The sequence below is a fragment of the Cydia strobilella genome, chromosome Z (assembly GCF_947568885.1).
Source record: "Cydia strobilella chromosome Z, ilCydStro3.1, whole genome shotgun sequence".
NCBI classification, from domain to species: domain Eukaryota; kingdom Metazoa; phylum Arthropoda; class Insecta; order Lepidoptera; family Tortricidae; genus Cydia; species Cydia strobilella.
In genome coordinates, this window is record NC_086068.1 from 47536226 (window position 1) to 47561487 (window position 25262).

At 37.5% G+C, this 25262-nt stretch overlaps 1 protein-coding gene across 1 annotated transcript in view; it reads right to left on the minus strand.

The window, feature by feature from the left end:
* LOC134754969 (EF-hand domain-containing protein 1-like) overlaps positions 1 to 25262 on the minus strand; it is an 85136-nt gene that overhangs the window by 7367 nt on the left and 52507 nt on the right. The window contains exons 9-14 of the mRNA XM_063691464.1: positions 10061 to 10130; positions 8406 to 8522; positions 6661 to 6883; positions 3124 to 3284; positions 1802 to 2010; positions 477 to 684 (exon numbers count right to left, since the gene is read on the minus strand). Coding sequence (XP_063547534.1) covers positions 477 to 684; positions 1802 to 2010; positions 3124 to 3284; positions 6661 to 6883; positions 8406 to 8522; positions 10061 to 10130 — 988 coding nt within the window. The remainder of the gene's footprint in view (positions 1 to 476; positions 685 to 1801; positions 2011 to 3123; positions 3285 to 6660; positions 6884 to 8405; positions 8523 to 10060; positions 10131 to 25262) is intronic.

Genomic DNA, 25262 nt, shown 5'->3' on the forward strand with positions numbered 1-25262 from the left:
GTTTGCGACGACATTAGCAAAAATCGATTTCCAGAAGACTTCTAGACCAAAAACCGATGTACTAACTTGTAATCGGAGACTATATGTGTAAAGATAAATAACCCCTAGCGAAAAACATTTAGATTGGAATATTTACGAAAACACACATATTTTAACAAACTAGTAATTTTAAATTGATTTGTTGAATTTGTTCATCATGGTATGAAAATGAGCGTGATTGCCTCTTACTTTTTAATTTTTTTACTTTTCGTTCTAAAACTCCCAATAGTCAATGGCGTCCTACTCATTTAGCCAACATAATAAAGTTAGACCAAGAAAAGTCTGCAGATTTTGACAGCAGACGCAATGCCAGTGTTATTTATACGTTATAATTTCATGGAACTTTGACGTTTAAGAACTTTTTAGAACAACAACGACACACTTTGAGCATGAGATATTAAAAATAAGTTGCTTGTGAGAGTATTCGTAAGTTTTACCGGCATCTTGTATCGTTCGCAATAGTGTGGGTGGTGATTGTAGTGCGGCTGTTCGCCGGGCAGGTACTGCGGGTAGGCGGGGTGCGCGGGCTCCCGGTGCTCGTCGGCCGCGGGCCCGCTGAAGCACACCACCTTCGGCTGGTCATCGCGCGCGGCGCCCGACTTCAGTATACCCTTTAGGGGCATTATTTCGTCGCTTGTCGGTTTGCTGAAAATAAACCGAATTTCTAATTATAGTGTATGGATTTTTGAACATGCTCTTACAATTTTTTTATAAAACTTATTTCGACAGAAATGCGCTAACCCACTATTACTGTTAAACGTTTTTCTAGTTATTTAGATAGCAATCTTGAGGATTTTCGACTTTCGGGCGATATAAAAAAAATCCCGAACATAGTACTATCAAACTCTCCAACTAACTAACTATTTTTCTCTCTCTTAGGGTGTCCTAAACCTCCAGTGTTAGTTTCATGTGGTATTCTTGCGACAACCTGTATATCTATTTTGTAGAAAATTTTATATTATAGATTATTTACGTATAAGCGACTATTATTTGCTATGGGCTACCGTTTACGAGTTATTTACGAAAAACTAAAAATAAAACAACCTTAGAACAAATTATAAGTAACTTTCCCTCTTTAATATATTTTGAAATATTGATCCTAGCGAAAAAGTATACTGATTATTTTTGATAGAAAATTTTATGTAGATTACTTATGTAGTAGAACATTTTTTGCTACGGGCCACCGTTTAAGTTATTTACGAAAAACTATAAAAAGGGACCCTAAAACGCCCCCCTACCCGTTAGCTTCACCCCCACCCTCGGGTACTTTTAGTGTGTTGTTTAATACACCATTCCCTACAACTATGCCAAAATTGGCTTATACACGAATTATTTTCCCTGATTGGCAATGTTTGGTCTTCGTTTGGTGGCCTATACCATACTATCTTAGTCTTACACTAGTACTAGCACTGCACCCAAAAGAAAAGGATGTATAGTTTTTTTTTTGTTTTTATGTACTGACAATTTGGTTTGACCAACTATATGTTACTAATCAACTTTCTGTGCGTAATAGGGAACGTGCATGAACTATAGGGGCAGCACAGGTGGCCCCCTGTTTATTCACGCGAAGTGTAAATGTCAAGTTTAAGCTTCCAATGTAGCCTCTAGGATGGCATAACCTACAATGCACAAGGAAAAGTACGAGAACTGTAGAGGATAGCACTTGACTTGCTTTGTCGTGGATTGTCAATGTACGCGCCTCCAACGCGCACGGGCCCTATTAGACACTAGGCACCTACTATTATACTGTGGTGTGGTGTACCTGAGGCGGGTAGCTCTGAGGCTCTCCTCGTAAGACAGGTGGTCGGTGTTTTGCGGAGGCGTGGCGGGCCTCGGCGGTGTGGCCGAGCCCTCCACCACGTCGAGCGCGGCCAGGCAGCGCTCCATGGCGTTGGGTTCTGCCACCGCCAACTGGCCTTGTTTTAAAAGCTCAGCGCGCTTCGCTGCTGCTTCACCCTCACGTATGGCGTCCTGGAAAACATGCCAAATAATTATCATCATTTGTGGTGGTGTGGTTCATCATTAGTGTCAAAAGGTCCTCTACGTGTTGCCTTCGGCTCCTCCTCCCCTCAGATGTCCGGAACACCATTGTTCCGTGATGGATAAATATATATATATCGTTATTTCCCTTTAGTACCGTTTGCTAACTAAAAATTGGTAACCAGCTTCGAAACGGGAAAGAAATACCAGTTCGTTACTGGCTTGAAATTGGGACTTTTCCATTACCGATTTGTAACCACGTTTGGTAACCAGCTTCGAAACGGGAAAAATAAATACCGGGTTGTAAGTGGTTACGAAATGGGACTTTTGAATTACTGATTCGTAGCCATGGTTGTTGGAGTTAGCTGGAGTTCGTCGGACTGTTTCTTTCCAAACGGAGCATTCGGGCATTTGTAGCTACCTAATGAAACTAACCTACCATGATTGTAAAATTGTTATGGAATAAATTATCTTATCTTATCTTACCTACCTATTGAATTAATGTAATTTTAGATTCTCATTTTGTAGCCAGTTACAAAACTTATTTACCAAACGGTACCACTCTGGCCCAATTCGTAACTGGCTACATACAGGAAATTTTAGATTCCTGTTTTGTAGCTAATTACCAAATTTAGTTACCAAACGGTAACACGCTGGCCCAATACGTACCCGGCTTCAGACTTCTGTAGCTGGTTACAAAATTTTGGTTACCAAACGGTACTAAAGGGCAGTTAAGTTCCCTTATATTTCGCTTCCTGGACAAGCCCTAATCGTCGCCGCCCAAACTTTGGGATTATAATTTATATTTAACCGACCGACCTTAATATATAAATTAAATAACCAGTTGATGAAATTAACTGAAAAAATTTGCAGAAGCTACTTATAGTCGTATGTCATTGGCACATTTTTACACTATCTCGTAGCTATAGCTTCAAAGTTTTTAGGTAAGTATTTAAGGTTAAATAATGTCACGTGACATATTCTTATAAGCGCTGTTAAACTATACACACTGTGTAGGTAGATATACAACCTTTCTTTTGGAGATGAAACTTAAAATTGAAGCTTATTGTATGTATGTCGCACACTGGATTGTTTAATACTGACCTGTAGTTCGTCCTTTAGGTTACCCTCGCGCAAATGGTAGTTGCGCACGTTGTCTATCACCTCCGGCGGGAACTTTTCGGGGTTGGCGCTCATGTATCGGTACACGAACAAGTCGCAGCCGACGATCTTGAACCGGTGCTTGAACACCGGTACAATGGCGCCTGTGACGTCCATCATCAAAAATAATCTGTAGCGATTCTTGTAGAATATTAATCTGTCGTATTTTTTCCTAAGTAATACCTATTATTAAATTCCCAAGCAAACTAGGCAATATCGAATATGTAAAAAATCTTCTCTGGATACTACAGTGTTCCAAATATTAAAGACCGATACATATCAAGCCAGAAGGTTGAGAGGACACTCTAAAAAACTTGTCAAACCTCCGTGTGCTAGCAACCCTAGGAAACACTTCTTGCCGAATCGTGTGGTAAATGATTCCGGTTCGTTACAGCCAAATTACTACATAGTATAAAACAGTCGCTTCCTGCTGTCTGTCTGTCCCTATGTATACTTAGATCTTTAAAACTACGCAACGGATTATGATAGGTTTTTTATAGATAGTGATTCAAGAGGAAGGTTTATATGTACTTGGGTGTCCAAGAAGAGACAAATTTATTTTCAAAATATGTAATTTAACGTAACCATTGAAAGTAATGATTTTGGTTGAAACTAGTCACAAAGTTAATTAAATTATTAGATTGATACCGAATTCTCTCCCACGACAATTTTTTTTTTTAGATTGTTCGCGGCCAGCCACATTACGGCTGTTCAGGATTTTGCATCCGTCTCGTTTGGCCAAAGTACTTCGTAAAAAAATTGGCTTTTGGTATAATTTTTTGGTCCTAAGTCACATCTATACGACTGAATGGAAATTAATGAATGGTTGTACGGAAATATTTCCTTCATGAACATCATTGGGCTTTAGCCGGAACATAGGTTCAATCGTCAATAAATCGTTGAGTATTTTTTTCAGCTAACTTTTATAAACTTATTGGTTACTTTTTTTGGCATGTTCCTCTTTGTCCTTTACATATCTAGAAGCAGTTTGTTGCACATATAGTTTTAAACGTAGTTCGTTCTTTTTACATTCTGGCGACAGACGACTTTGATAGTTTTAATTTATCCGCTGCCACTCTGACGGACGTTAAAGGAGTCTTATCAAAAATAGATTTAGCTGGGTTAATATTTCGAGCTACCGTGATTGTCCTATTTCTAACCGGAATCTTATTAAAACTAATCTCGCCCGTTTCTTCTTAAAGTCTTATTATTATGTATACCTATACTAGATACTAGTTTGTCTAGCTTTTACTTGAAGAAAGTGTTTTACTATATCCTTTTTAATATGAGACTCGTAAAATTGGCAATTCTGAATAATCCTATTAGCAAGTGCTTCATATTCTGATCATTCATTTTGAAAAGCTAATATGCAATAACCTGCATCGAGGTGGTCAGCACCTGCGCTACAAGGACGTGCTCAAACGGCATCTGACGAGCGCTTGCGCCATCGACCCTGAGCGTTGGGAGGAGCTTGCTGGAAGAAGGTCATCTTGGCGTCTCACCAGTCTAGACATAAAACGCCAGTTGCGGAAAGAAAAACCTAAGCCCTCCTACGTGTACACGTTCAACGCAGCTGGCCAACTTTATTGTCACGCGTGCAATAGAGCATTTAAGAACAAGTTTGGCCTGGCCAGCCACATTAGGGCTCACGCTAGACAACGTTATTTGGGGTCGCCGTCGTCGAAAACGATGAGGAGGACTATATGCAATAACGAAATTCCCGCTTTAAATGACAGATAACGAAATCGTAGATGCAACGACACCAAAACATTTCTTTTGTTTTAATAATACTTTTGGCTAGTAAGACTTTGAAAGTTGTCTCTTTACTTCTGGGACAGCCTTTATATACATCAGCAGGGGGTGCAATACCCGTGCGAAGCCGGGGCGGGTCGCTAGATCATAATAACGTGTTCCTAGAATATCAGAATGCCAAAACAGATTATTCTTATAATATAACATTTAAAACTATCGCGGTTTGAACACAAATTAAATCGCATTTACAAACGGGTCTATCGCTAATTTTAATAGGGAAGATGGTTTTAACTTATCGGCAACTTGGGGACCAGTGATCCAGAACTTCCAGAAGTTAAAGCCAAGGGATCTATCTTCGGATGTGTGCGCGGATGTTGTGAGTGTTGCGTGTCGGACTATTGACAATAATTAACATTTATGTGTAGTGGGTGGTTTATTGAAAATGTGATGTCTACCTCAAACTTTAAATGCACTTTTCGTGGGGTAGTCACACAAATCTCTGTTTTGACATTTTGCTGGGACGTCAGTTAGCCGCGACCACGACCAGTGAAACCTGTGTCGAAACGTCGGTAAATAAAGGTAACAAAATAAATTCGCGATAGACCCGTTTGTAAATGCGATTTAATTTGTATTCTTATAATGTCTAAAGCTCAAAATGACTTACGCGTAATTCTTAAATTACCGCGTATCCTTAATATGACTATAATTCATTTAGACTCTATCGCGTTATGATAGATTTTTAATTCTACCATTTCCCCAATTGTCTAAAACTTGACTTGATCATGTTTTAATGAATTTTCAATTATACCATTTCCCAAAATGTCTAAATCCCTAATTAACTAAGTAAATACAAAAACGTCACATTGACAAAATATCTAAATCTCAGTATCTATGGAAAATATTTAAAATTATGTTTAAGTTTACAGTTTTTAAGCAATGAGTAATTAAATTAATTATGAACGGCATCCCCATTTTCGTCTTATTATTTACTATGCAAAACAAACGAAACTTTAATAGAGAAGATTGCTTTTCTCTACCACCAGCTTGGGATCCTGTAATCCATCTGATAAAGGAACAAGCGAAACATAGACTGTGAGACCTTTGTGTTAGATGATGTTAGAGATTCTGAATATAATATGTTTTGAAAAGATGTGTCCCCGCCGAGTTTCTTGCCGGTCCCATATTGGGATACCTTCCTACAATTTAGGAGGGAATTAAATCTTCTCGGGTCAGAGGTGTAGGGTTAGAGCCATGGGCGTACCCAGCAGATTTTAAGGGGTGGGGCAGAAATAGGGTAAGCACGGTCGACGACAAATGGGGAACCGGCGTTACTCACGTCCGCAGGAACTGCCACTATTACCCTGCACGCGTGTCCCCTAGGTTGCGCTAATCAAGTAACAAACTGGCTTCTGCACTTGTTATAACCAAAAATAACCTCACAGCACGATAATCGAGTCGCTCAACCGCGTTATTAGACCGATGTATTGATTTCCACTGTGCCCAACTGCAGTACAAAACAACAAACTCAGCAGTTACAATAACAGAGAACTCAAATAAATAAAAATCTGCATGAATGTGGTTAGGAGTAACAGTAACGGATCATGGACTGAAATTCTCTACTATGTAACAAGCTTTATAAAATGAGTAAAAAGTAAAAGTAAGTTAAACATTTATTACATTTGTTAAACTTAATTTAATAGGTCAGTTAACCCAATAACCAAGACTTACCAATATAAAATCGTTCCGGCGTAAAGTAGGTGGGAAAACTGGGGTCCGATTCAGGTGTCTGCAAGAGCATAGCCTTAAGGAACTTTCCCTCCCTTATGCCAGAGTTGCGGCGCGGGATTTCTCCGATCTTGATCTTGCCATCGGCCAGGCTGTAAGATAGCACAAACTGGCGCCCTTTGTCTTCTGGATGGATCCACTCCAGCTCGCACAGGTACCGGAGGTTCTGAAGTCAATTTTTTTACCCCCATTATTTTCGCTTAGGTATTAGGTATTATTAAGCTGAAATTTGGTATACTTCCTAAACTTTGATGACAATATTACCAAGGCAGTGGCAGTAATATGCGAACAATGGGCTGATATGGGAGCCTAGCCAAGATGCCAATCGTTTGCGCTGTAGCGAACATAAAGCTAATGTCTCTCTGTCGCACTTAATATGTAAGTCATAGAAATTACCTGCTTAGTACCTACTAATATTTGTGGCGTTTCATGCCTAAAGAGTCCTTATACTCCATGTGCAAAAGGACCCTTCTCTGATGAAAAGCCACATTTATGCATGCTCTATGAAAAACATCTACTACGAAGCTGTCGCTAGAAATTGCCAATTTACATTTTATATAGAATAAATGCAGCGCTTTTCACAAAAAATACATTATGAAATAAACAGTACAAAAGAATTCGCTTGCAGCTATTTAAATGAGATGAGTGCAGAGATTGCGTAGGTATGAGTAAGCTTTGTAGAAAATGTAGAAGTTCAAGGGCAATGGAAACCAGCTTATAATTAGGTAGGTGAAGCAAACTTTTTGCAGTGTATATAATACATTATATACACTGCAAAAGGTTCGCTGATTCGTTTTTAGCGTTTTCAGTTACTTTGAACTTGTGCTCGGGGACGAAGAAGCTGAGACTGTTTTCGTATCAAGCTGAATTATAGGGTGGAATCCGCGACATGATCTGAATTTATATATGGGAAACATCAGTATTGATGTAAATGATTTTAGGTAGGAGCGACTAACATTTTTAGCAATACTAAATTAACCACTACAGACCTTTACAACATCCTTAGTACATTACTTATGGTCCTGTAGGTACTTTTAATATCTACCTTTCTGAGATTCGGTCTGTTATGTCAACTTACATTGTTTATTAATTTAGTATTTAGATTAAGTATAGACACTAGTTTTGTTTTATTTTACTTTATTCCTATTTCATAATTGGGTCGATAAGTCGATATAGTGATATATACAATAATCGAAGTCGGAATACTTAGGCAATTTCTGATTACGTGTATTAGATAGGGTAAGGTCGGTATATTTCACCCGGTAGATTCCTATACTATTACCGTGGCTGTTGCGACTTCAAATTAGTAGAGATGGCAAAGTATCTTTCCAACTTTCAGGTAAAGGTATGTATATACAGTACCCATAAGGCCTCATACTCACGAGCGCTTTTCTAACGCGCGTTAAAAAAGCGCCTGAATCTGCCCGCACGCTAATTCGATTTAAAGACCAAGGCTTAAAGTTGAAAATCCAACAACGGTTGATAAAAAGCGCTACCGCCATGTCATTCAAACGCTTTTTTAACGCGCGTTGAAAAAGCGCTCGTGAGAATGAGGCCTAAGTGCAGTAATTACAAAACGTTTTTCTACTACAGCAGTATATAATACACAATTTGGTATCCCATAGACATGTAACATTTAATTAATAGTTTGCAACTTTTTTTAAATAATTAAGAGAGGCGGGACTTACCTTATTGGCGTTAAGGTTATATTTGATGACGTCCTTATGAGGAGGCTTTGGAAGCAGCCCGAAGCAGTTTTGCAGGGAGTCCTCCGGAGTGCCGATTCCAGTGTGCGGCGGGTAAACCTACGAAGACAAAAATCTACTAAATACAGTAACATATACATCAACTACCTTTATTATTTCGTATATGTATAATTTCAGTTCATTCGAATCGCCTATAAAGAGTTCGAACACGAGGTTCGAGGAAGCGAAACAGCACTACGCTTGTAATTCTGAATAGAAAGAACAAGTAGGTACATGAATTAACGATTTTTAGAAAGGTCCGCTTACACTGGTCGGCCAGTTCCATGACTAGGTCCATTTCTCGAACGGTATTAGACTATAGTAGATTGTTAACCAAGGGTTGAACGGCAACCATCTTTGTCGAGGTAGTTTGGCGCTCGAACGCAGTGAGAGCGCCAATAGTCCGAGACGGAAATGGTGCCTTTCACCCGAGTTAAACGCTACTTTTCATATCGAATGCGAGGAAACAAGACAAGGCAATTTTGCAAAATCAGTAATTAAAGTACCTAATACACCTACGGCCATGTTTTTTTCCTTAGGACGCAATCGGAAACTTTTCATGTGTGAAGATAAATAACCCCTAGCGAAAAACATTTAGATTGAACTGCAATTTTAACTGTAATTTTAAAATTATTTGTTAATTATAACACGAAAATCAGCGGAATTGCCTCTTACTTTTTAATTTTTTACTTTTTCGTTCTAAAACTCACAAATAGTCAATGGCATCCCAGTCATTTAAAAGCCAACATAATAAAAGTATTTAAAAAATGTGAATATTAAATTACAATTTAATGAATAAAATAAGCAATTTATCTTATATTTTATTTTTATGAATATAGTGCTATTTAAATAACTTTAAAACCCATTTAATATCGTACAAACGTTTAACTGTGGCTGTGTATAAGATTCTGTCTTGCTCATTTTCGCAAGTGTAAGGACTGTAAGGTTTAAAAAAAAATATTTTTGGTATATTCCTTTTGGTTCCCTCCTTATGAAATCGAGTAAATACAATTCAACAAAAGAAATCAAGAACAATTTTTTCTTAACAATTTACTTACATCATTTTTGATAAAAAAAGATTCAATGCGGGATTAGTAAAATTAGAACAATTACCAATTGTTCCAGGCGGGGAAATAAAGACACTATTTTTCAATATTGTTTCCACCCAGTTGCTCGTGGGATGGGTACGCAGAGGAGTACACCACTTTTCTGCACTAGAGCAGAAACGTATTACTTTCTGCGCACTTTTTAGAACAACAACGACCCACTTTCAGAGCATATGAAAATATTATTAGTGCACGAACTGTCAAATCGTATGGGTTACCATGGCAACACACTAATATTATTAGACTAATACCGTTTGAGAAATGGTCCCCTGCTTGCTTGCTTGTAACTTGTAGTAGGTACCTATTAGGTACAAGTATAAAACTCACTCACTCACAAAAATAAAAGGTTTTAAATTATACGGCGTGCCTAGTGGACACCTTGTAAAATAAGCAGTTATAACTATAAATATTATAATAGGTATTTGAAAAAAAAAGTGATTATTAATAGCGTAGAAATTGAAAAAGAGTGATAATGATGAGACGACTAGTTACCTTGACGAACTCCTTTGTTTTCTTCTCTAGAATCACCACGCGCGGCGGTTGTTCTATGTTCAACATCGTTCTAATTATAAACATACATAGCAATTAGTACAGTCTACAAAAGGTTAATCAACAGCCTTAACAACCTCCCATTATTCCTAGAGGTAATTCTGCTGCATTCATCCATTTCCTTACTTGAATAATACGCTTCACTTGTAACTAAATATAAATCTTTTGAGCCTATTTCAACCTACTTTTACTTCATTTCGATATGAAATTTGTAAGTAGGTAGGTATGGTGACCCTAAGTATATAATTATATTATGAGGCAGAAGGTAGACAGTGCAACTCTTCAGTAGGCTCTAATGAACCTCCCTTATTGAGCTCACAAGATTTATTTTGACGAGAACAACATTTAGGAGCTTACAGTACAATGTGTCACACTCATATCACAAATCCTCTATGATGCGTTCAAACAACGCAATTTAAATTACGGCCAGCATAAAGATAAACTGTGTTGTTAGACAATAGTAGATTGTTAACCAAGGGATGAAAGGCACTCATTTCTGCCTAGGTATTTTGGCGCTCGAACGCAGTGAGAGCGCCAATAGTCCGAGGCTGAAATGATGCCTTTCACCCGAGTTAAACACTACTTTTCATTTCGAATACGTGGAAAGGTAAAATGCAGGTGTTTTTTTTAAACATGACCAAGTATAAATTTTTATAGTATTTCTTAAGGGTACTTTCAGTTAACAATTTAGGCAAAAGTATCGTTATTTATGGAATGGAGAGTCAAATATCAGAATGTAAATTGTATAACAAATCCATTTAAACTCAAATTTTGCTTATCGTAAAAAAATTAAAAAAATCTAACTTCGAACATAAAATGCTCTAGTGCAGACACGTATCATTTTCTGCACACGTTTTAGAACAACAATAGTCTTTCAGAGCATGAGAAATGAAAAAATCTTATCTGTGAAAATGTTATTATTGCGTACCTAATATCAAAGATATATATATATATAATATATATATATATATATATATAATATAACTCCGTAATAGATGGATACAGTCTAAGGAAAAAACGTGCCCCGAAATCACGAAAATTTGATTCTCGATCAGATGTCGCTACTACCTTTGGCCTACTCTCGTATAGAGGGCGTTGATGGTTTCGTATGTTATTTAACAATTTTAACGCATATCAGTGAAAGAACATGGGTCAAAATAATAAAAATAATTAATGCAAATAAAAATAATCATTTATCCATATTTAAATACATTTTATCTTATTTTTATAAATCTTCATTTTTAGTTTTAAAGTGTGTCGATAGATGGCAGTGAATTTACTGTGGTTACAAAATTTACTATGATAGTACCGCTCTATAATATTATATCTAATATTATTGCTAATATTAACATCTTATAATTAATCCATTTTATAATGATATTCAAATTTCGAACATCTCTGAAAAATAAGCGACTTTGTTTTGACCTCGATTTTTATAGGTATCAGTCGAAATGAAGGGTTTATTCGAAATGAAATGTCATCGCTAACAATATTGACAAATCTCGCATGATATCGATTTTATGTTATGGAACGAACGTAAATATGGCCATCATATGGCAGCTGGCGCCGACTTTAGTTTATCTCTGAATTCAAAATAACTACGGTTTCGTGTCATGCCTAAAAAAAGGTTTCATTAACCGCCATTTAAAAGTCAGTTTAACTTGTCGCCAATTTTTTTTGTTTGTTTTGCTGTTTAGAAACTATTTTCGTATAAAATGAGCTATCAAACATCGCTCGCTGAATCAGTGTATAATGAGCGAGCGATATTTCGGAGTCGCTACAGCTACACTTGAGATCCGCAACATCATACAGAGCAATGCCGCAATTAATAAATGCGGTTCCATGAACGAGTCATGAGACCTATTAATATGTGTGAAGATAAAACAGTGTATGTAACTCTTACACTCTAAGAGTTACATCTAACACTTAGAGGATATAACCAGGGGCGTATTTACCCTAGGGCCAAGGGGGCCATGGCCCGGGGCGGCACTGCGGGGGGGGGGGGGGGGGGGGGGCGGCGCAGGCCGCCGCTGGCTTTCAGTTTCGGGTGCCTCAGTGGCGCCCCAATAAAAAAAAATTGTGGTGTTACTGATACTAGACATACTTTAATTTCGTTGTCTATTGCCAGTATTGCCACATCAAAATTTTTACAGCGCGTTTGCGCCCCTTTTCCTTCTACCTTAATTCTTTACCCTCGCGGATTGTCGACGAGTTCTCATGATGTCGCCCTGTGACGTCGCTCTTCACATCGCCCTAAGGCCGCGAGCTTCCGTTAATGCTTTTTGGCCCTGGTCTGCAACAAACGCCGTAGGTCGCGTCCCGCGTCCGGCGTGACGCTGTACGCGACGTACGAATGCTTACTATGGAAATGCACTATAGTGGTCTCTCTCACACGCCAGACGCCGCGGCGGCGTACGGCGTTTGTATCAGACCAGGGCCTAACGCTGCATGCTTGACGTCGGCATTAACGCCGAGAGCGACGTCTAGACGCCGGCCATTGCGTCAGCAATCGCTATACTTCCTACGGTAAATAAAGGCATCGTGTACAACGTCCGTACCTCTGGTGCACGGCGTCCAGATGCTGACGCCGACGTCAACCGAAAACCGTACACTATTAGCACTATAATTATTGAGTATAGTATTCAGAGGCGACCTGGGAGTTGGCGAACGGGTCAGTCGGAGCCTAGCACAAAAAACAAAGCGCGTTATTTTAGTGGGTACTAAATTTCGCATCATTCATTTAGTGGTTAATTACTCAGCAAAACACTGATCAATATACCCAAAAATCATATTGAAAGAGAACTTATAATACCTAGTGGTATTGAATAAAATTAGAGTTCAGACACGATACGACATGGTTAGTTGTTTCAAAGGTGAACCGCAAGGCAGGAGACCGAGATACTGGACAGCAGAGCCCGAAGGGAAACATAAGGTGTATAGTTAAAAAACAAACAGACGGACCGCAAGCAGGGTATTGAACTAAAGACCCTAGGATGCCGAAGGGAGCGCACCACGTAAGGCCGAGATGCTGCAGAGCCGCTATTATAGGTACGACCCAATTTACAGTGTTATTACTAGTGGCTCTGTGAGCTGCAAACCTCGCGTTAAGCTTAGAAAATGTAAAAGTGAAAAATACTTCGTTCGTTGAGTCGTTATCACGGTCAACTCACAATGGTCTTAAGCGCCATATAGATAGACGCTTTTGGCGCTTTTAAGTCCTTTATGCCAATTTCCGCATTTTGAAAAAAATCCTTAAACTGGATCGACAAAAAAATCTATTTAATCATAGAATTTATAAATATGTAACAACAATTAGTACCTACCTAAAATGTAAAATTATTTAAGAATAGATATTATGTAATTTATTGACTTGTAAAATGACTGCCTTTTACCAATAAAACATCTGAATCTGAATCTGGTCACAAAATTTTACGAGAATAAGTTAAGAATTGCGACCTGGCCTTATTACGAAGACCTTCATAAAAATTATGGCGGACTAAAAGGTCAGGTTGCGAGCCCTGAAAAGCTTAAAAGTCGCGCTTTCCAGAAGACCCGAAGAATTCCTAAATTTCCAGCAAGTCGCGCCTCGTTTTAATTTGAGCGAACGCCAAAGGTCGAGTAGCAGGAGAGCCGAGATCACATTGGTTCCAAGTTCCAAGCCAATTCCAATAGCTCTCCTCTCATCCAGCTCGGTCTTCGACCTTGCATGGACGCTCTTTATGCGGAGCTCGGCCTTTGGTGTCACTATAACGTGGTCATTGTTCCAATCCCAAACATTGATTTTTCCCACCTCGACCTTTGGCTTTGCGAGCGCCGCAATTGGACGATCCGGGACTTCAGCACTCTGCAGAGCTCATCTTGGCCATAGGTTTTTGTCCCAGCTCAGCTCCACCAGTGCTTTAAGCTCTGTTCTTCTGCAGTTCGGCCTTCAGCCTCACAGAGCAGCACACCGCTATCGGACGCTCCGGGTCTCCGGCCTTATGCAGAGCTCGGCCGTCGGCATCGCTTACAATTGGCTATAGGTTCGATTCCAAGCTCTGCAGAAAGGCACTGCGGAAAAATTATGCTTTTGTGTTTGTTTCATGGGTCATGGGGGGCGGCAGAGGCCCAATGGCCCGGGGCGCCAAATATGTAAATACGCCTCTGGATATAACCAAACGGAGACGCCTTGTCTGTAGTTTTTAGAGTTCCGTACGAAAAGGGTACAATAAGAACCCTTATGGTGGGACTCTGTCCGTCTGTCAGTCTGTCTGTCATATTGCTAAATATTTCGAGAACTACTTAAGCTATCGATTCGAAATTTGGAATAGTTATGAACAGCGCTAATCTTAAGACATTGGAAGTGTATTTTCTTTATTAATTATGAAAAATTCCCAATATAAAGAGGGGGCAAAAGTCAAAGTCTAGTTACTAGGTCGAGTGGGATATCATTTGAAAGAGCTCGAATTGAACATTACAAAACTATTTATCATTTGTTTTTCATAGTAAAAAAAATGGACTTATGAAGGCAAATGTGAAAAAATATACCATCCCCCCCCCCTCCCCCTTATCTCCGAAGTTTACCAACGAAAATTTTTACATAATAATAAAATTATCATAAATATTACAGAAAAAATATAATAACACCTCTATTTAAAATTTTTTTTTTTAATTATCAAAAAACATTTTCTAATTTAATTTGCATTTTAAGCCCTTTTTCGGGTGTTTGTTATACTTGAAATGTGTATGAAATTACACTAAAATAACTGCTTTCAAATAAAACAAAAATTGTTGAAATCGGTTCACATGATAAAGAATTAAGTATCCTTGAAAAACCAACATACATACAGGTCGCGCAAATTAGTAAGCCAATTTGCCGATAGATGGCGCTGTACACAATTACACTTAGTATAATTCTGGTCAAGTCTTTCGTAATTCTATTTGCATGAGAAAATAAAAAGTTTGTACGGAACCCTCGGTGCGCTAGTAAAACGACGTCTTGACCGGTTTTTTTGGTACAATGAAGTCTACCGATTTTTGCGGGGGAGGGGAACGTCAAATGTATACGTAACGTAAAAATAGCCATGTCAGGATAAACGTCAGTCCATACATTGAGTATGCCATTGGCCGACTATTTTCGACAGAGGGGAACGCCTGTTAATGGTTACTCCGTTTGCTTATATCCTCTAAGATGTAACTGCTACATAATTACAATGCTTAATTATGTAGCATTCACAAACTTCTATTATGCGCCAACTTATTCGTTTAACATAAGTATTTAAATAGTAGATTGTTAACCAAGGGTTGAAAGGCACCCATTTCTGTCGAGGTAGTTTGGCCCTCTAACGCAGTGTGAGTGCCACTTGTCCGAGACGGAAATGCTACTTTTCATATCGAATGCGAGGAAACCAAACAAGACAAGGCATTCTTGCGAAATCAGTCTTAATTAAAGTACCTAATAGACAATAGACCTATGGCAATGATTTTTTTTCCTTAGGACTTTACATGTGTGAAGACTGTGAAGATACATAACCCCTAGCGAAAATCATTTAGATTGCAATATTTACGAAAACACATATATTTTATCAAGCTGCAGTAATTTTAGATTTCTTAGAATGATTTGTTCATTATAGTACGAAAATCAGCGGGATTACCTTTTACTTGTAAATTTTTTACTTTTTCGTTCTAAAACTCCCAATAGTCAATGGCACCCTACTCACTTAGCCAACATAATAAAAGTATTTTAAAGAATTTAAATATTAAATAACAATTTAATAAATAAAATAAGCAATTTTATCTTATATTTAATTTTATTTTCATGAATATAGTTCTAAATAACTTTAAAACCCTTTTTATAGTTGGTCAAACCAAATTGTCAGTAAATAAGAACAAAAAAAAATATACTCATCCTTTTCTTGTGGGTAGCACCCACTAGTGTAAGACAAAGATAGTATAGATTCTCTCTGTCTATGTTTGAAATGAGACAGTCCTTTGACAAACTATAATATCGTACCAGTGCTGTATAAGATTCTGCCTTTGCTTATTTACGCAAGTGTAAGGTTTAAAAAAAAATTACAGTACATATGGTGCTACTGCTACTTTCTCGCACTAGTGCGTAAAAGAGCACTTTTCGTGCATATGTCAAAAGTTTAAAAGGCCATATGTACTGTAAAACGTTGTACGATACACGTGCGAATAGGTAATTCGCAACACGTGTCGATTTAAAACACTCCTTTTAATAATTAAACTTATTTGCCATGATATGTTTTTTTATTTACTCGCACAATGCATAGTAAAACATTGTATGATACACGTGCGTAAAGATGATTTCCGACTCGTATTCCTTTATACACACGCTCGCTTTGCTCGCTCGTGAATAAAATTCCACTCGTCGGAAATCATACACTTTCCGCACTTGTTGCATAAATAGCTATTTTGCTTATTCCTTTTGGTTCCCCGCCTTATGAAATCAAGTAAATATCGAGAAAAGAAATCAAAATCAAGAATAATTTATTTTAACAATTTACTACATAATTTTTGATACAAAAAGATTAAATACGGGATTAGTAAAATTTGAACCATTACTAATTGTTCCAGGCGGGGAAATAAAGACACTATTTTTCCATTTTGTTTTCACCTTGCTCGTGGGGTGGGGACGCAGAGGAGTACACCACTTTTCTACACTAGAACAGAAACGTATCACAATCTGCGCACTTTTTAGAACAGCGACGACCCACTTTCAGAGCATGAGATATGAAAAATAAAAATGCACTTAAAATTGGATAATCAACACATATATTAAGGCAGCTCTCAATCACGATTTTAGAGATGATCCGTTCCGATGTCCTTAATTTTCATGAAAAAAATAAATCACTATTTTTGTATATTGTTTCACCAGCTATATTAAGTAATTACATTTGCTTGCAAAGGACAACACGTGTCAATTATGTTTGTCGATCAATTTACTTTGTACATGTGGTCGTTAATAAACACTTAATAAATTAATAATGCAACATGTAGCAAACGACGTGGGACCGGACAGATTGTCGTGCATAGGTTAAAGCATCGATTGATCAAGTTGGGCAGATTATATTGTATACCAGTAGTGAGGTTTTTAAAATTAAGAACATATTTATTCTTGCCGTGACAGGAAAAATAAATCAATAAAACTTTTTCAAAAGTTGACTATTGCAGAGACATTTCAACATATCCCTGTATATCGTAGGTACACTAAAATAAGTAATAGGTTAATAGGTAGGTTTGTTATAAACTGATCGGCGACTGGCCCTAGTCACACCTGATGGAAAGTAAAGACAGGGCCTAAGATGGAGTTCACCGATTCAGTAATATCCTATTCACTCTTGTTTTAAAAAGACCGAGGTCAAGGTCATATTGATCAGGGAATACAGGGAGCACATTCCATTCTTTAGACGTCAAAAAAAAGAAGGCAAATCGTTTCGTGCGAACAAATGGAACGTTTACCACGAACGGGTGCATTCGCCCCCCGCGCCTGGATGTCCGATGATGGAAAGGGGAAGGTGGGATCAGGTCGTGCAAGTCTTGTGCGCGCTCCCCGGAATGTATCCGACCGAATACCGATAGGCAAGCGACTCGACGGCAATGTTAAGGCTCTGTAATTTGACTTGACAGATTGGTCATCGCTTAAAAGTCGTTGAGCCCGGCGCTCTATCGAATCCAGGGCTGCAACCTGATATAATACGAGTATACCTAATCTTGCCTCTAGCTATAATACATAAAATGCCTATTCCTTGATTCAAAATAGTCGCTGTATCCAAGATCGGTCATAAGGATCATAATCATAGTAACTTTGGTCTGACACACTCGCAACTCACAAATCATAGTTTAGAAATTAGGGATGTACCGGCTAGTCGCCTACTACCCGGCCACATTTGTAGTCGGCGGTTAGTCGGCGACTAGTCGGCAAAAATGCCGAAAAACGGCCCATTATTTGTTACAGAAAAACAGGACATAAACAAAATAAACAGCCAATATTAATCAAATGTGTTGTACCCATTTTACTCAAATGCGTATTTAGGGGGAAAAATGTGCTTTTGTTCATATTAAATTCATATGTAGGTAGTTATGTATGTATATCATCGCAGTCCGTTTTGTAGAAGGTTACAATTACAAAACCGTTATAATTATTACAGTAGGTAGTAATTAGTATTATTTATATTACTTGAGGTATCTTTAATTAAGCTGCTAATATCTGGGAGACCGAGCTTTGCTCGGAAAACATATAAAACTCAAAAATGCGCATTATCTCAGAGATAAGACCTTGCTAGATCGATTTTTGGCCCCCGAAAACACCCATATAGCAAATTTCATCGAAATCGTTAGAGCCTTTTTGAGATCCCCGAAATATGTATAGATAGATATATACAAGAATTGTTCGTTTAAAGGTATAAGATTCCGGACCTACTGAGATGTCATTGTCAACCTCAAAAAAAAACGAGTTTCTTAAGAAAAGTCTATGTTGCTTAAACACTAACACTAACATAGCCATTTTATGGATATACTATGTCCGATATAAACAATTTAAAAAATTTTTTTAAGTGCTAACGGCAACAGAGAGAGAAAGTTTTGCTGGGAGTTTCCCTACAAGAACGAATTAAGAATGAGATAATCCACATGGGAATTATTAATGTTGCTTAGTTTGTGTGATTGCGGAGCACATTGCTCGTAGCGTCAATGGCCATTGGGGAAGGGATTTGTTACTACGAGAAATAAACTCCTGGGAAGGTCCCAAACAAGGTGTACTGCTGGTCGGGGTAATGCCACAAATAGTCGAATTGGGACACCATACGACTAGACATCAGGGCTTTGAACCAGCATGGAACATCTTTCAGTTGATATTGTAAATAGCTCGACGTCTCAAGGTGCAAAACAATTGTTTTTCTAATGCCCCGAACAAACAAAACTACTGCAGTAGCGCCAGTAGCCATACGAATGTAACCTTTATCGGGAAGTTACGATTATGAACTTGGCCGACTAATAGGCCATCTGAGCGCCGATTAGTCGGCTAGTCGGCCCAAACCATAGTCGGTACATCACTATTAGAAATCTAATATTTGATATTTTTATATAAATTATGTAAGGGTTATATTTATGACACTGTATTTATTGTAATATTTCCTGATACGAGTACTGTAACATGGATGTGTTAACAAAATGACGTAGATTCGCGACCATCAGTATTGGTTCTCACGACCGTAGTGGGAACCTCCACGTGCCTGCAATAACATTGTTCCCTTGGCAATGAAATTCTATTCTTGGTAATTATACCATTCTGTAAAGCAGTGATTTTAGCTTTAGTAATTAACCGACTATGTAACTTGTTTATGTGCAATAAAGTGACATACATACATACATAATATGTACATACTGTTAATTTAATAATGAAATTTTCTGATGTGATATTTTAGTCTCAAACCTAAATCTGTTAAACAAAAGGCATTGTTTCTTTTATGCAGTGCGCCTAGCTTCCGAATCCCCACCGAGTGAAAGGAACGAGCCAGCCCGGCCTTCACTACTTGTACTTAAGAGCATCGTCACTTTTTCTTTAATATGTGACATCTATTTCAGTTTATAATTTATATATACATATGTAGTAGTGTGACCAAACAACGGTCACGTGACGTGACAAGGTGACGCGCTCAGACACAATGGCACGCAATGGCCGATCGCTCGCACAAAAGAATCAATGGCTTTTGTTTAACAGATTATACGTTATACGTGCAAATCTAAAATCTAAATCTAAATGGGTATTTCGAACACATACAGAAAGACAGGTGTTTGTATGGAAACATTAAGCAAATCTTACCTATAAATTTAAAAAAAACACCCACGATGTAAAAGCTGCACTGCACGGGTGAAGAGTGATCACAGAGATACATCAGTGTCATAACAAACACAAACACTATAAAAGAGTATAAAAGATAAAATGGATGGACTCGAATATTATGGCATTAACGCAAACGAGCTTACTCCGCTGAACATCGGTTGACGTCGGGATTTCATTGTCGATCTTATAGCCGGAACTACCTAGTCTACCTACTTAGGGTATTAAGTATCTGCATTTTAACTAACGTGAGGGGGGGCCTAGGCCCTTGAATCATTTAGCAATGTCACTATTTCTAGTTCTGAATTTAAGTAGGTGGGGACTTATTTCGGCCTGCCAAATGTAAATAAATAAATAAGGCGAAATGAAACATTAATTAATAGGGTGCGTTGGAGAGATTAGAGTTAAAAGCTAACTATGCTATGGTAAATGTTATACACTAAATTGAATATGGCTCAGCCAAAAAACCGTCCGTATGCCGACGCATGACGGGCGACTTTTCATCTTAGCCCGCATGAAAAACCCGTTCAATCTTAGCCCAACGCAACCTGCTCAATTGCTTTTGTGCGACATTAACCCTTTACCAGGCCGCGAAGAACAAGCGTGTTTTATTAAGTAAGTACTTTATATAGGTTTGCAACCGTATTGAACGTCTTGTATAAAATGTATTTAGAAAAGTCGGATATGTTCCTGTAAACCAGAAAAAAAACGTGGGATATTCAATTGAGCGTAATTGTATTCTTTACCAGGCAAAGGGTGATCTGCCAGTGCCACCCACCTAGTATATCATTTACCATAGCATAGTTAGCTTTTAACTCTAAATCTCCTAAGAGGACAAGTCTATATAGGGAACTTTTAAGACTACGCAAACTCCCAATTTATAGGATGAACACAATAAGAATTTTATTACTAACCGGGCCATTGGCGGAATAGTTCCCACGTATAGTCAACTTTAACATGGCAATGGGATAGTGTCATCCCACATCCTAATTCTGATCATATTACAAAAATGCATGAATGTTTAGCAAAGTATGAGATTATATAACCTTATAACACTCAAAATCTACAAAATATCAAAAATTTGTCCGACCTATCTGCTTTTATTTCTCTGAAATTAAGTAAAGTGTTCTGTTATTACTAGTCAAGTAAATTCAAACGACTGCCAAAGAAACATTATTGGATTTAGAAGTATGTTGTGAATGAGGATATTTTCATATAGGTATAATGCTTTGTAGGAGATGGGTACACTACATAATTCCGAAAAATTTTATGCCGAAGTTTAGAAATTCGAATTTTATTATTCCGATTTTTACATGCTCGACCCATCAAAATACCAACTGTCGTAATTACAAATGAAAATCACGAAGATTTATATTTCCGTAAAGCCGAAAAGCCGAATTTTGTAAATTCCGAACCACATAATTCCGATTATAACAATTCCGATGATGACAAACACGGAATTTAACGTTTACAATTTTTGAAATCACGAATTCCGTTTTGCCATTATTCCGAAATTTTAAATTCCGAACCACATATTTCCGATTATAACAATTCCGACATTGACAAACGCCGAATTTAACATTTACGATTTTTGAAATCACGAATTCCGAATTGCCATTATTCCGATTTAACGTGATTCCTATTTTAAATATCCCAATTTTGTAATTTCCGAATAACGATATTCCGAATTTATTGTTAAATACCTACGTCGTTAAAGTTCTAACCTAACCCACTTCTGGCAACAGTTCGTTTTCTTGGGGATCGCAGTTCTAACCTTATTGTCGATGGCGCTTACGCCGCACAGCATTGTATTTATATCGGAGCATGGTTTATAATGGCGTAAGCGCCATCGACAATAAGGTCCCTTTTTATACCCCCGTCCCCATACGGCTAATCGGCCAAAAGTGAAGCCGAAACACGATTAATGTGTGCGTGGAACGCTCGTGTTTTACGCTCAGCAACACACACATATATACAAAAACCGGCCAAGTGCGAGTCGGACTCGCGCACCGAGGGTTCCGTACTTTTTAGTATTTGGTGTTATAGCGGCAACAGAAATACATCATCTATGAAAATTTCAACTATCTAGCTATCACGGTTCATGAGATACAGCCTGGTGACAGACAGACAGACGGACATGCTCGCACGACGTCATCTTCCAGAACGTTATTTGGGTTTAATACATCGTAGAAAGTATCATCATCCATATTATGTTTTTAGATGTGAAGAAGTAGGGAAATTTTAACATCATCCTTGCGAGGTTTAGACTAGCAAGAACTTGCATGCAATTTACGTTACATTGCCGACTACTAAAGTAAACTGCATTCAACATGTTTGATCAGACACCGCAATGTAATGAAAATTGCATGCAAGTTCTTGCTAGTCTAAACCTCGCTGTACACTTGGTTATTAATAATTTGGAAGTGTGTAGATTTGATTTTGTAGAAAAAGCTTTTTATGTTTCTTTTAGGGATTTTTTGCATTTCTGTACTTTGTGAAATATGGTTTCAATAAATAAGCAGATACGTTTTTACTATTTTTTTATTTAACAAATGTGCATAAAATAATAAAAATCATTGTGTTTCTTTAGGAAACCACGATGCAAGTGAAACTTTTTTTTCGTATTGTAGGCATTTAACTGAAAGTTTCCGAAATTTAAATCTAAAACGAACATTACACAAAATAAAAATAAGAAAAAAACTGAATAAATAATTAATCTTATTTGATTAAAAACATTAATTTTTAAAACAAAAGAATGAATACTGTTTAAATATATAATTTTCTATAATTATACAAGGAACTTCAATTCAGTGTATTCATTTTATTTAACCTTGAGTACTGCGAGGGCCGTTCGAATACAATGACACGAGTGCGATGTAACGTCGCACTTGAAATGGCTTCACGAGGGATGTACGGTACGGACTAGGAATCTATGCCTTAGTTCGGTGGTTTTTGGTCTAGAAGTCGATTTTCGCCTATGTCGTCGCAAATATGGACATATTTGGTATCAGTGCATTCAGTGTGATGTTCTGAATACAAATATATGAGATGACAAGCGCGAAAGTCGTGGGGGTAGTTGCTGTGACGTCAAAAAGTCGGCAGTACTGTTTTTTTACTTTTTTTTTTAATCATACCATGTGGGGTATCAAATGAAAGGGCTTTCTGAGTAGATTACAAATATATAACATACTGTAACATTTTCACTACTTCGTCTAACAAATTATTAGAAAACGTTCAAAAATTTCACAATCCACAGTTGACTTTGAACTGCTCTAAATTGAAAATGACTGAATGGATCATTCTAAAATACATACCAAGTGACTGTGAATATCCTCTAAATAAAAAATGATTAACCAGATATAACCAAAAATAAGAAAAGTACATCAAGTTGAAACAAAGTATAATTTTCTGTTACAATAAACTGCAACTATTATTAAAACAAACAAAAATCCAGACTGTGTATTTGATCAGCAACTATTTCAAAATCAGTTCGCAATTAATGTCTTAATGAGCTGCTCTAAATTGATTTGGTTGGCAAATTAATTATTTAATCGGCAATTCGGCAGCAAAGATAGATATAATTCCGTAATAGATGGATACAGTCTAAGGAAAAAACGTGGCTCGAAAATCACGAAAATCTGATTCTCGATCAGATAGCGCCAGTACCTTTGGCCTACTCGCGTATAGCGGGCGTTGACAGTTTCGTTTGTTATTTAACAATTTTAACGCATATAAGTAAAAAACATGGGTCAAAATCATATAAAAATAATTAATGCAAATAAAAAAAAACATTTATCCATATTTAAATAAATTTTATCGTAAATCTTCATTATTAGTTTTAAAGTGTGTCGATAGAGGGCAGTGAATTTACTGTGGTTACAAAATTTACTATGACAGTACCGCTCTATCCTATTATATCCTCTTTGATCGGCAGTAAGCGATCCACCATTAATCAAATTTTGTTAAGCAGTCAGTGGGTAAGCGGATTACTTCATTTTGGATTACAATTTAACTGATCCGCAAAAATTTGTTTTAACCTAACCTAACCCACTTTTCTAGTAGCAGTTTGTTTTTGTGAATGTCGCAGTTCTAACCTAACCTAACCCACTTTTCTAGTAGCAGTTGTTTTCTGTGAAGGTCGCAGTTCTAACCTAACCCACTTTTCTAGAAGCTAATATCTTCCATTTTACACCTATAATACTCTCAAAGTACCAAAACGGATAAATATCACCATCAAATACGTTAGAACACCGCAATGTGACTGCTAATAATCATCGAATGAAATGCACGCACACGATTCCGCTCCACCTGCAACCCTGCCGATTTTTCAAATCAAACGCAACCCATCTTATTATATCAGATTACCATTTGTTTAATATGCATACGTCTCAATTAAACTGTTAACCAATTTTTAAATCTTGCTGACCAAATAATAATTTTGCAGCTCAACTATTTATTAAGCAGATGGATATTGGTTTATAATGTTGACCGTTTGTGAATTATTTGCTAAACAAGAGTTGCAGCTCGATTTTTATTTATTGCCGGAGATCAGTTTTAAAAATGGCTGATCATTTAATTACTTCCCTAATATGTACTTTCTATATCATTTTGATATATATACTTTTCGGGTAGCAGTTCGGATTCGGACCTGTATGGGTCGCAATTCTAACCTAAACTAACCAAATTTTTGCTGAGGCGGATGCGGATGCGAATATCCGCAACAACCCTGATATGGAAGCCAAGAAAATAGTGTTCGAAGGTGTGTGGTATTCAATGAAATGTACCTAACGCTTCGTTTTATAGATAGCTCAACACATACCTTAATTTCATTCTTTTAGAACCGTGGAACCTACAGGGTGCGTAGACAGCATGCCAATCGTTTACGCTCCGTTGGCGAACGAAACGCAACTGTTACTGTCCTACTAATATGGAATAGAAGAGCGATTAGAGAGAGTTTGTGTTGCTACTAACACAGTAACACACCAACTAAACGTGTGCATTGCACTAGTAAACTAATTAAATTAACATATAATAAAATAAAATTGGTTCTTAAGTTACGTAGGTACCTAATACCGTAAAATGGGGTGAGTAGAGACAAAACTGATATTCAAACCTCGATAACATTTTATTTTTACATATGCAAACTGAATGGTGTATATAATAAGTGTTCCGGACGTTTGTATTTTAGTTTTGTATTTTATTTTGGGAAGTTCCATTTCATAACTTTGACGATACAGGAAATCCCACCTCACTCCGTAGTCCCTCGTAATCGGGGTGAGATGGGATTTCATACAAAGGTGATTT